Source organism: Leucoraja erinacea, chromosome 16 (genome assembly GCF_028641065.1).
Source record: "Leucoraja erinacea ecotype New England chromosome 16, Leri_hhj_1, whole genome shotgun sequence".
In the NCBI taxonomy this organism is placed as follows: Eukaryota; Metazoa; Chordata; class Chondrichthyes; order Rajiformes; family Rajidae; genus Leucoraja; species Leucoraja erinaceus.
This window is the reverse complement of record NC_073392.1, coordinates 33070584-33083359: the sequence shown is the minus strand read 5'-3', so window position 1 is coordinate 33083359 and position 12776 is coordinate 33070584. Positions and strand designations below refer to the sequence as shown.

The window sequence follows — 12776 nt, the reverse complement described above, 5'->3', positions numbered from 1 at the left end:
TAACTCAGTGGGACGGGCAGCATTTCTGGAGTGAAGGAATGGGTGACATTTTGGGTCGAGACTTCAGTCTGGAGAAGGATCCCGGCCCGAAGTATCACCAATTCTTTCTCTACAGAGATGCTGCCTGTCCCACTGAGTTACTCCAGCATGTTGTGTCTACCTTTGATTTAAACCAGCATCTGCACTTCTTTCCTGCACAAGTGGTAAGTTATTTGGGCTACTGTAAATGATCCCTAGTTGCAGTTTTACTTTAGAGATACAGCATGGAAACAGACCCTTTGGTCCACCCACTCAACGCTGACCATCGATCACCCGCTCATTCTAGTTCTGTTATCCCATTTTCTCACCCACTCCTGACACTTTAGGGCCAATTTTACAGTGGCCAGTTAACCTACAAAGTTTTGGTTTAATTTAGTTTTGTTTATTCGTGAAAAGCTTTTCGTTGCAGGCTAACCAGTCGGCAGAAAGACCATTCATGATTATAATCGAGACATCCACAGTGTACAGATACACAATGAAGGGAATATTGAGTGCAAAATAAAGTTGAGTAAAGTCCAATTCAAGATAGTTCGAGGGTCTCCAATGAGGTAGATGGTAGCTCAGGACTACTCTCTGGTTGTTGGTAGGATGGTTCAGTTGCCTGATTACAGCTGGGAAGAAACTGTCCCTGAATCTGGAGTTTTTCGTTTTCACACTTCTGTACCTCTTGCCTGATTGGAGAGGGGAGAAGAGGGAGTGACCGGGGTGAGACTGGTCCTTGGTTATGCTGGTGGCCTTGCCGAGGCAGTGTAAAGTGCAGATGGAGATTGGTTGGTTTTGGGTGATGGTCTGCGCTGTGTCCACGGTTCTCTGCAAAGTCTTGGACGGAGCTGTTCCCAAAACATGCTGTGATGCATCCTGATAAAATGTTTTATACCGCGTGTGGTTAGATGAGTGGGCAGAATGTGGGGGGGGGGGGGGGGGGGGGGGGGGGGGAATGTGGGCAGAATAAAACAGGATTACTTTGGCATTTGGTGCTTGATAGTCAAAATGGCTGAGACTCCAAATCTAAAACCAAATAGTTAATACTGGTATTTAACAGGGAGTTTAATGGGAATGTGGGCAGAATAAAACAGGATTACTTTGGCATTTAGTGCTTGATAGTCAAAATGGCTGAGACTCCAAATCTAAAACCAAATAGTTAATACTGAGTATTTAACAGGGAATGCACTAATAGATTTAAGAATTCATGGAACATAGCACATTAGGAATATGTTTGTGATGAAAAGTCACGGACTTGAAACGTTCACTGTTCCTCTCTCCACGGATGCTGCTTGACTTGCTGAGGTTAATTTGTGTTTATTGTATTATCTCCTGTGGTGTTATATAAACTGCAGTGAAGGAATCCTCTCCAAATCGTCGCACAAACTTGTTTTCCCCTGTTGGTTAGGAAGGGTAGCTGGAGTAATGCATGACATATTATGATGGATGTGAGGGAAGGCTGGAGAGAGAGAGAGCAGGGTGGTCACGCATGTGATGTCACATAGATGTGTGTGTGAGAGAGAGAGAGAGAGAGGAGAGAGTAAAGAGAGAAAGAAACACACACAGAGTTGGCGAGGTAGTCAGACAGAAAGCACCGGGAGAATGGCATCGATTGGAGACTTCGATCCGCTGCAAGCTACAGTCCCTGCCACCAAGATCGAGATCACCGTGTCTTGCAGGTAAGGGCAGGCGGCTGGTCGGGGCAGGGAGAGAGGGGTGCAGGGGGGAGATAGGGGTGCAGGGGACAAGAGCTGCGGGGATGGGGAGTGGGACAAGGAGAGGGAGCCGCGGCTCCGGCTAGCTGGGCAGCCCACACCGGGCACTAAAGTTACCAAGGCGCTCTGCTTACTCGCAACGGCGTTAAATTTAATAAATAAATCCAAATACATTACAAGCGTGGCAAGGAGCGCTAACTAAAAAGAGTCGCAGTTTAAAACCGGAGGCGAAACCGTGGCGTTCTGTGCAAGTTTGAGACTAATACTGGGGCTAATGTTACAAACCTCTCTCGGTGTTGGATGGATTAAGCATTTTGCAAATCGCACCGTTGAAGGGGAAAGGGGAGAAGGGTACCCGGGATGTGGGGCAATGAAGCTCCCTGCCTGCATTGCCCCTCCCGCGGCTGCAAACACGCCAGAGGCTTCACTGGCGTTGCATTGAAAACAGATCAAAATGACCCCCTTTCCCTCAATCCCCTTTCCCCGCTCCCTCCGCCTGTTCCGAAGTTACAAGCGAAGTTTTTTCTTGCAAAAAAAAGAAGCCAATTGCAACAAGCGGAAGGTCGTGCGACAAGTTTAGCGGGGCAACGTTGGCAGTGCCAGGCACTTCAGGAGGGGGAGCAGAAACCATCGCCGCCTGCAATGAGTGCAGAGTGCCGGCAGGAGGCGGTCACCGCCAACCCCCGCCCCGCCACCTCAGTGCCCACTGATGTCCAGCCCTGGTGCAGGGGGTGCAAACACTGGCACATGGGCTGGGTCTCTGCATCAGTAGCAAGAGCCTGGTGGATTAACACCAGACCTTTCTCCATTAGGGAGCAGTGTAGGGTCCACGCAGAGATGGTAAACGCCAACATAATGATGGTAAACGCCACACATTACCTGCACAGTGTTCAGAGTTTAAAGATACAGCATTATATACCATAGGTGTGTTACAACGCTTGCACTGACATTGATATAAAAGGAATGTGTAGGAAGGAACTGCAGAAGCTGGTTGAAGAAGAGTCTCGGTCGGAAACATCAACAATTGCTTTTCTCCAGAGATGCTGTATGACCTGCTGAGTTACTCCAGCTTTTTATGTCTCTTAAGAGGCCGTTTGATATAGAGGGTATCGTTTCACAGAGTATCCCACAGAGTGAGGTTCTTAAACCATTGGCACACACACACACACACACACACATTCAGTCTAAGTACCCTGACACCCTGGAAAAAAGAATGGGTTTATTTGATAGCTTGCACGATACAGCATAGAAATGTGCCTTCCAGCCCATCAAGTCCATACCGTCCATCAATCACCCTTCACACTGGTTCTATGTTATTCCACTTTCTCATCCACTCCCTACACACTAGGAGCTAATTACAGAGGCCAATTGTGGGACGATGTGGGAGGAAACTGGAAGAAACCCACACAGGAAGAACATGCAAACTCCACACAGAGAGCACTTGAAGTCAGGATCGAACCTCAGTGTCCTGTGCGGTGAGGCAGTGGCTCTACCAGCTGCATCACTGTGCCACCCCTTACAACCAGCAGACTTTCTGGAGATGAATTGCCCCAGAACACATCACAGTGAATTTATGAGGCGGGTGCTGAAAAAAAATTCGGCACAGGGGGAGATCTCATGATACTCAGGATTTCCAGAAGGGCTAGTGAGTCCTTGGTCCACCGTATCTCACTCAACATTTCAATTCCAGACCTTGGCGTGGAGTCTAACTTTCTGTGAGATACGGGAGGTACTTTGGTCTCGGCTAACACTCAACACTTGCTAACTCTTTCAGGGTTAACCTAGAGCCCTTGGTTCCTCCGTTATCTCACTCGGCCAGTGGACTTTCTGTGAGATATGGGGGTACCTTGGTCTCAGTTAACGTCTCAACACTAGTAACTGCCACACAATTATCACAAAGGATTTCAGGGTTAACCGTGAACCTTGGTTCCGTCGTATCTCACTCGGCCACTGAAAGCGGACTTTATGTGAGATACGGGGGTACCTTGGTCTCGGTTAACACTCACCACTTGCTAACTCTTTCAGGGTTAACCTAGAGCCCTTGGTTCCTCCGCTATACAAAGTGGACTTTCTGGACACCTTGGTCTCAGTTAACGTCTCAGACACAGGGCTGGTGATTTTGCCCTTGCAAAAGATTGTAAATGCCAGCATATGGAGAAGGTGTACCTCACCACATCCAGGTGGTTAGTGGATCCCACCAAAGGCGATATATCTCCTGTAACCATGAGAGGGCTCCAAACACCATGGAATAAAGTTCATCTCCCAGACGGCATTAAATGCCATTAAATAGGCTGGATGGTCATCTGGTGACCTGCACCTTCACAGATGAGGCAAACAAGTTTCATTTCCCTGGTGCTCCACCTGCCCTTCCCCTTTCCATATTCCACTCTCATCCACTGTTCCCCATGGGGAGCCAGACATAGTACTGTCAGTGGAGCAGAGCAGGTTGAGAGGTACGTAATCCCGATGGGCTAAGACAGGAGAAACCGCTCGTATTAAGCGAGGGCCAAGAATCAAAGGACAGAGATTTAAAGTAGTGAGGGTGTTAGGAGGAAATCAGTTGAACACAGTGCATGAAATTATGGTGGATTTGGATTCATTTGTGACATTCAAAGGGAAATTGGATAATTATTTAAAGTTAGGCTAATGCATCTGAGGAGCAGCATGGTGGCGCAGCAGTAGAGTTGCTGCCTACAGCTCCAAAAGCCCAGATCCCATCCTGACTCTGGGTGCTGTCTGTATGGAGTTTGTACGTTCTCCCTGTGACAGCGAGGGTTTCATCCGGGTGCTCCGGTTTCCTCCCTCATTCCAAAGACGTGCATGTTTGTCGGTTAATTGACCTCTGTAAATTGTCCCTAGTGTGTAAAACAGAACAAATGTATGGGTTATCATTGGTCGGCATGGACTCGGTGGGCCGAAGGGCCTGTTCGCAAGCCGTGTCTCTATAAACTAAATAAACTATATGGAAAGGCAGGGAATGGGGGATATGGGTGTGCGGACAGATAAGTGGTGGGCTTGGCATCATGTTTAGCACAGACATTGTGAGCCGAATGGCCTGTACTGTTCAATACTCTATGTTCTGCAAGAGTTTCACTGGGCTGTATAGAAAAGGTACTGTACTGACAGGTTCCACCTGGATGTGTTGGCATGGATTTAATGAGCTGAGCGGTCGTTAGCATGGAACAACAGTTTTAGGGATAGCCAGGAGCTGTGCTTAGATTTGATATGATTAGGATTTGTCAAACTCGGGTGTAAATGACCATGTCTCAGCACTGCAGGGGAAACCAGTCAGTAGGACAATTGGTTCCTAATTGCTGTCGCTGTGTTGATGCTCATTACGTTCAGCTGCGATCGTGTTTGCCAATTTGGCTCCATCCACCAGCCAGAATCCAATCACAAAAATAGCTTTGCCTTTAAAACAAATAAAATCACGTGATGCTCCTGGAAATTGATCATATAAGTCACTTTTGAGATCTAGAAAGTTAAATTTTAGCAGAAGAATAAAGAATGAGAGTACTTGGCTTTAACCCACGTCTTATATTAAAACATACTTTGAGTCTTTTTATGATTTCTTCCTAGATTCAGGTTTAAAATTACCTAGGTTTCAGCAGAAACTTATTCTGATTTTAGGTCTTCTCAAAGCAGTTAATTGACTATGGTGTCAATTGTTTAGTTTAGTTTAGAGATACAGCGTAGAAACAGGCCCTTCGGCCCACCGAGTCCATGACAAACAATCGATCATGCATTCACATTATCCCATTTTCTCATCCACTCCCTACACACTTGGGGCAATTTTACAGAGGCCAATTAATCTACAAACCCCCACGTCTTTGGAATGTGGGAGGAAACAGGAACAGCCACAGTCAACGGGAGAACATTTGAGGAAAGCATTTAGTGGCTGCTTCTTGCCAAGCAGGGTCCAGCATCTGTTGCCAGATGCTTATTTTTCCATTCAGAGAGTCCTTGGCAAAGGAGGAACAGGTACATTTGAATGCAAGTATATGGGAGATAAATTGCTGTAAACGCTCCCCGTCTATCAGTACTTGACTCTAACAAAGATACAAGAGAATTTGAAGCACGAACTGATGTGGCACAGTGGCACAGTGGTCGAGTTGCTGCCTTACAGCACCAGAGACCCGGGTTCAATCCTGACGATGGGTGCTGTCTGTACGGAGTTGTACGTTTTCACCGTGACTGTGTGGCATTCTTCCCCATGCTCTGGTTTCCTCCCACATTCCAAAGATGTGCAGGTTTGTTGGTTAATTAGCTTCTAGGATAGAGTTAGTGTAAGGGTGATCGCTGGTTGGCACAGACTAGGTGGGCCAAAGGGCTGTTTCCATGCTCCATCTCTAAACTAAACTAAACTAAACTAAACTCAGCAAAGAAAACCCTATGCTCGAGGCTTTAGAGAAGAGCAGCAACTAATTGTTTTTATTTTTTATATGCATGACTGATACAGGAGGATATATATTGATAATATATCCAAATTAACAGTACACGCAACTTTCATCCAGAATTGCTATGATTGCATGAATGGAAATCTGAAATTACAGTGTGTTGTGAATACATTTGCAGTAATGAAATAGTGGCAGCACTTGCCTGATTTTCTACTCTACATTACAGTAGCCATTCTTCCTGTCCAAGGCATACTGTCAGTTGGGGGCACACTTGCATTGAAAAGCGGTAATTTGTGTAAAATTACGAAGACTGCAGATGCTGAAATTCTGAAACAAATGGACAAAAAGTACCAGAAATTGTCAGACGATCAGATGGTATCTGTGGTCATGGAAACAGCCGCAGAATATTTCCTGCATTTCTCAAAATTATAAATGCTGATGTTTTCACAGTATAGCTTCTGACAATCCAGTTATGGCCTGTGAATTGCTGTTAAGAATGGAATACATGTTGAGTTATAGTTATAGAGCACAGAAACAGGCTGTTCAGCCCAACTTGCCCATACTGATCATCTATACTAGTCCCACCTGCCCATGTTTAGCCCATATCCCTCTAAACCGTTCATATCCATGTACCTGTCTAAATGTCTCTTAAATGTTGTTTCAACTTAGTTTAGTATAGTTTAGAGATACAGCACGGAAACAGGCCACCGAGTCCGTGCCGACCAATGGTCCCCGTACACTAGCACTATCCTACTCACTAGGGACAATTTACAATTTTACCAAAGCCAATTAGCTTACAAACCTGTACGTCATCAGAGTGTGGGAGGAAAGCGGAGCATCCAGAAAAACCTACGCAAAGAACCTATGGGAAAGAACATCCAAACTCCGTACAGACAGCACCCGTAGTCAGGATCGGACCCGGGTCTATGGTGCTGTAAGGCAGCAGCTCTACCGCTGCACCACCGTGCCACCCTCAAGTGCCTGCTTTGTGACATAAGATGTACTTGTGGCATAAGAATTGAAAAAAATATAACGGCAATGACGATAAATGAACACAAAAGTACAAATTGCATAACCCTTATTGCTGCATATTCGTGGAGCAGATTATTGGCTGAATCACTGCAGAATTTATGTAAAATGAAGATGTTGCCATCAGGAATCATTTGGCAAGAGCTAGCTTTCTTGTGCTGGTTGTTGTAAGTACCCAGTGGTTAGCTGACAGTACATCTAAGGCTCTGTCAGCTATCAAACTGAGAGGACTGTGCATTGTACGACTCTCAATGAGACTCATTTCACAGCAATCTTGGGTAAGTGAGAGGCTGGTGTTCTCGTACTGTAGGTGGAACTCATCCACAACCTAATGCATCATAGACGTGGGTAGTAATGTTATTTTTTGCTGGAGTATTTGCTTGTTTGTGTTTGACATGAGTCCTGAACGACACTTTGCTGATTTCTCTTCTCGGAAGTGTCACTCGTTACCATGGGGAAATTAAATGAAGGCGGAGGGTTCTGTGCTTTGTTGGCTTCTGACGTGGTGAAATTCTTGCAGGCATGAAGTAGGTGCCGGCTTGAGGAGAAATTCCTGGACACTTGTGGTTCAAAGTTACTTATGACACAGAAGGAAGCCATTCAGCCCTCTATTTCTCTGCAGGCTCTCAGAACAGTCTCATCAATCCCCTTCTGCGCTTATTTTGCTGTATCTATTCTCCCTCTCATGAGCCCGAGACTTCACCTTGACTCTTCTGCCATCCACCTACATTAGGTGGCATCATAGGTGGTCAAAAAGGCTTTCAGCACATTGGCCGACATCAGCTAGAGAATTGAGTGTAGAAGTTGAGAGGTCACGTTGCAGTTACACAAGACGTCGGTGAGGCCACATTTAGAGTATTGTGATCAGTTTTGGGCACCATGTTTAGGAAAGATGTTGTCAAGCTTTAAAGGGTGCAGAGAAGATTTACAAGGATGATTCCTGGGCCTGAGCTATAGGGAGAGGTTTAGCAGGTAGGACTTTATTCCTTAGAGCGCAGGATGATGAGGGGTGATCTTATAGAGGTGTACAAAATCATGAGAGGAATAGAATCTCTTGCGCAGAGTATGGGAGTTGAGAACCAGAGAACATAGATTTAAGGTGAGGGGGGAAAGATTTAATAGTGACCTGAGGGGTAACATTTTTACACAAAGGATAGTGGGCATATGAAACAAGCACACCCACTTCCCTTTGTGTAATTAAATCTTTTCCCCCCTCAGCTTAAATCTATTCCTCTCATTTTGTCCACCTCTGTAAGATCACCCCTCATCCTCCTGCGCTTCAAGGAATAGAGTCCTATCCTGCTCAACCTTTCCCTGGAGCTCAGGTCTTTGAATCCTGGCATAATCCTCGTAAATCTTCTCTGCACCTGTTCCACCTTGTCGTCATCTTTCCTATAACATGGTGCCCAGAATTATACACAATACTCGAAATGTGACCAATGTTCACCAGTGTCCTATAGAACTGCAACATAGAACACCCAACTTCTATACTCAGTACTCATTAGTATAGAAGTTGACTGATGGCCATTGTGCCGAAAGCCTTCTTGACAACCAAATTGCTTCTTCATGGAACACCTCCCACCTACAAGGTGCTTGAAAGAGTCAAACTCTATTGCTTGAACATCTCCAGGGGGTGCACACAATTTGCATATGATTTTTACTCAGAGAGTGGTAGCTGTGTGGAATGAGCTTCCAGTTAAGGTGGTGGAGGCAGGTTCGTTTTTATCATTTAAAAATAAATTGGATAGTTATATGGATGGGAAGGGAATGGAGGGTTATGGTCTGAGCGCAGGTATATGGGACTAGGGGAGATTATGTGTTCGGCACGGACTAGAAGGGTCGAGATGGCCTGTTTCCGTGCTGTAATTGTTATATGGTTATATGGTTATTTTGCTACATGGTCTGTCTCATGGTGCCTACTAATGGTCCCACTGATTGTGAATGAGCGGGTCCCAGAAAACTCAACAGAAGCAAGGTTACAGTTGCAGCAATAGTCTAACTCACTGCTGGGAAATCCTATGTTGAATGTAATGGACAATATCTGAAACATTCTGGTAAGACTTTACCTTTTGAGAGGGAATGATAGATCAGCCGTGAGTAAACTTGATGTATATGAAGGAATTGCAGATGCTGGTTTAAACCAAAGATAGACACAAAATACTGGAGCAACTCAACGGGACAGGCAGGATCTCCAGAGAAAAGGAAAAGGTGACATTTCGGCTTCTTCAGCTGAAGAAGGGTCTTGACCTGAAACGCCACCCATTCCTTCTCTCCAGAGATGCTGCCTATGCTTTTGAGCAACTTCAGCATTTTGTGTCTATCTTCAGAGTAGACTTGATGGGCTAATTGGCTTAATTCTGCTCCGAAACATGAATTTATGAATTTATGAAGACTCTATGAGTTCACTTGAAACAACCTGACTGCAGTGTGTTTGTGAGATTTTGATCGTAACAGAGATGGTGTAGCATGGAGAGTGAGGGAAACGATGAGAGGCCAGGCTTTGGGTCCGTGTGGTAGGTTTTATTTCCAATTAGTGCCACCTTATCAGAATTAAACTGCAGCCTGATGTGCAGCATGCAGTGACTGAACCTCAGTGAATTAGCAAAGTAAATTCATCTTGCAGCTGAGCTGGCAAGGTTTCATGTTCTCCCATTTCCACAACCAAGAACATGCCATTTCTTAAAGTCTATTCTCATCATAGAGTGAGAGTGATACAGTGTTGAAACAGGCCCTTCGGCCCAACGTGCCCATACCACCCAACGTGTCCCAGCAACTTTACCATTAAAAGCTAAAATGCGGAACGCAGAATAGAAATAGTCCACATCTCCCCAAACTAACTCACGCCATTGAACATCACTTTGAAGGATCCATTGACATCAGGGCTGTATCTCTAGAGGAGAAGAACACACATGTGTGAATGCTGTTCGTGGACTTTAGTTCAGCATTCTATACAATCATCCCTCAGCACTTGGTAAGCAAATTGGGTTCATTGGGCCTCAGCACCTCCTTGTGTAACTGGCTACTGGACTTCCTCACTGACAGATCACAGTCAGTGCAGGTTGGAAACAACACCTCTAAACTCAGTCCGCAATAACCTACCTGAACTCCCGGTGGCTCAGCACTTCAACTCCCCCTCCCATTCCTAATCCGACCTCTCTGTCCTGGTTCTCCTCCATTGCCAGAGTGAGCAACACCGGAAATTGGAGGAACAGCACCTCATATTCCGCCTGGGTTGCTTGCGTCCGGATGGCATGAACGTTGAATTCTCCCAGTTTTGCTAGCCCTTGCTGTCTCCTCCCCTTCCTTAACCCTCGAGCTGTCTCCTCCCATCCCCCCGCCCTCGGGCTCCTCCGCCTCCCTTTTTCCTTCCTTCTGCCCTCCCACCCCCCATCAGTCTGAAGAAGGGTTTCGGCCCGAAACGTCGCCTATTTCCTTCACTCCATAGATGCTGCTGCACCCGCTGAGTTTCTCCAGCATTTTTGTGTATCTTCGATCTTCCAGCATCTGCAGTTCCTTCTTGAACACCTCTAACATCATCTCTCTGAGCACCGGTTCCCCTCAGGGCTGCGTCCTGAGTCCACTGCTGTTTACCCTGATGACCCACGACCGTTGTGCCAGGTTTAGTTCAAACCACATCATGAAGTACGCAGATGACACAACAGTGGTGGGCCTTATCCGGGACGACAATGATCTGGCTTACAGGGAGGAGGTGAAACAACCGGTGGACTGGTGCAACACGAACAATCTAATCCTGAATGTTGACAAAACAAAGGAGGTCATCATTGACTTCAGAAGAAACCGGCACAATCACACACCACTACACATTAATGACATCAATGCGCAGTTGGTCAGTAGCACTAAGTTCCTGGGGGTGCAGATCACAAACAGTCTGACCTGGTCACAAAACATCGCATCACTAGTTAAGAGACCGCAGCAGCGTTTGCACTTTCTGTGCCGGATGAGAAGAGCTCACCTCCCCCATCCAGTCCTCACCACTTTCTACAGGGGCACCATCGAGAGCATTCTGACCAGCTGCATCTCTATCTGGTTTGGGGACTGTAAAGCCTCCGACTGGAAATCCGTGCAGAGAGTGGTGAGGACGGCTGAAAAAATCATCGGGACTTCTCTTCCTTCAATCTGGGGCATTGTGTGCAAAGGTTGCTTGTCCAAGGCCAACAGCATTATAAATGACCCCACACATCTCCATCATGGACTGTTCACTCAGCTGCCCTCGCAAGGCTCAGTGCTGGGATCCCAGCTATTTACAATATATATTAATGATCTGGATGAGGGAATTGAAGGCAATATCTCCAAGTTTGTGGATGACACTAAACTGGGGGGCAGTGTTAGCTGTGAGGAGGATGCTAGGAGACTGCAAGGTGACTTGGATAGGCTGGGTGAGTGGGCAAATGTTTGGCAGATGCAGTATAATGTGGATAAATGTGAGGTTATCCATTTTGGTGGCAAAAACAGGAAAGCAGACTATTATCTAAATGGTGGCTGACTAGGAAAAGGGGAGATGCAGCGAGACCTGGGGGTCATGGTACACCAGTCATTGAAAGTAGGCATGCAGGTGCAGCAGGCAGTGAAGAAAGCGAATGGTATGTTAGCTTTCATAGCAAAAGGATTTGAGTATAGGAGCAGGGAGGTTCTACTGCAGCTGTACAGGGTCTTGGTGAGACCACACCTGGAGTATTGCGTACAGTTTTGGTCTCCAAATCTGAGGAAGGACATTATTGCCATAGAGGGAGTGCAGAGAAGGTTCACCAGACTGATTCCTGGGAATGTCAGGACTGTCTTATGAAGAAAGACTGGATAGACTTGGTTTATACTCTCTAGAATTTAGGAGATTGAGAGGGGATCTTATAGAAACTTACAAAATTCTTAAGGGGTTGGACAGGCTAGATGCAGGAAGATTGCTCCCGATGTTGGGGAAGTCCAGGACAAGGAGTCACAGCTTAAGGATAAGGGGGAAATCCTTTAAAACCGAGATGAGAAGAACTTTTTTCACACAGAGAGTGGTGAATCTCTGGAACTCTCTGCCACAGAGGGTAGTCGAGGCCAGTTCATTGGCTATATTTAAGAGGGAGTTAGATGTGGCCCTTGTGGCTAAGGGGATCAGAGGGTATGGAGAGAAGGCAGGTACAGGATACTGAGTTGGATGATCAGCCATGATCATATTGAATGGCGGTGCAGGCTCGAAGGGCCGAATGGCCTACTCCTGCACCTAATTTCTATGTTTCTATGTTTCTAAAAGGTATCGCAGTATAAGGAGCAGAACGGCCAGGATTTGCAACAGCTTCTTCCCCCGAGCCATCAGACTCTTGATTTCCATATAACGTGCCGCCACTATTATCTATTTTATCTTTTTATCCTTTTGTTGTTTTATATTGCACGGTGAGCCAGATGCAACAAAATTTCATTCAGACTTGCATTTGTTGGCGTATTTTTGAATGACAATAAAGTATTTGATTGATTGATTGATTGATTGATTGAACTAAACGAAAAAAAATAGGCACAGAGTGCTGGAGTAACTCAGCGGGCCAGGCAGCATCTCTGGAGAAAAGGAATAGGTGATGTTTCGGGTCCGAGGTCAGGATCGAATTCGATCCTG

General features: G+C 46.0%; 1 protein-coding gene across 1 annotated transcript in view; it reads left to right on the top strand.

Annotated features, from left to right (window-relative positions):
- Positions 1-1101: 1101 nt before the first annotated feature.
- LOC129704762 (copine-9-like) overlaps positions 1102-12776 on the top strand; it is a 362839-nt gene continuing 351164 nt past the window's right edge. The window contains exon 1 of the mRNA XM_055648090.1: positions 1102-1700. Coding sequence (XP_055504065.1) covers positions 1516-1700 — 185 coding nt within the window. The 5' untranslated portion in view covers positions 1102-1515. The remainder of the gene's footprint in view (positions 1701-12776) is intronic.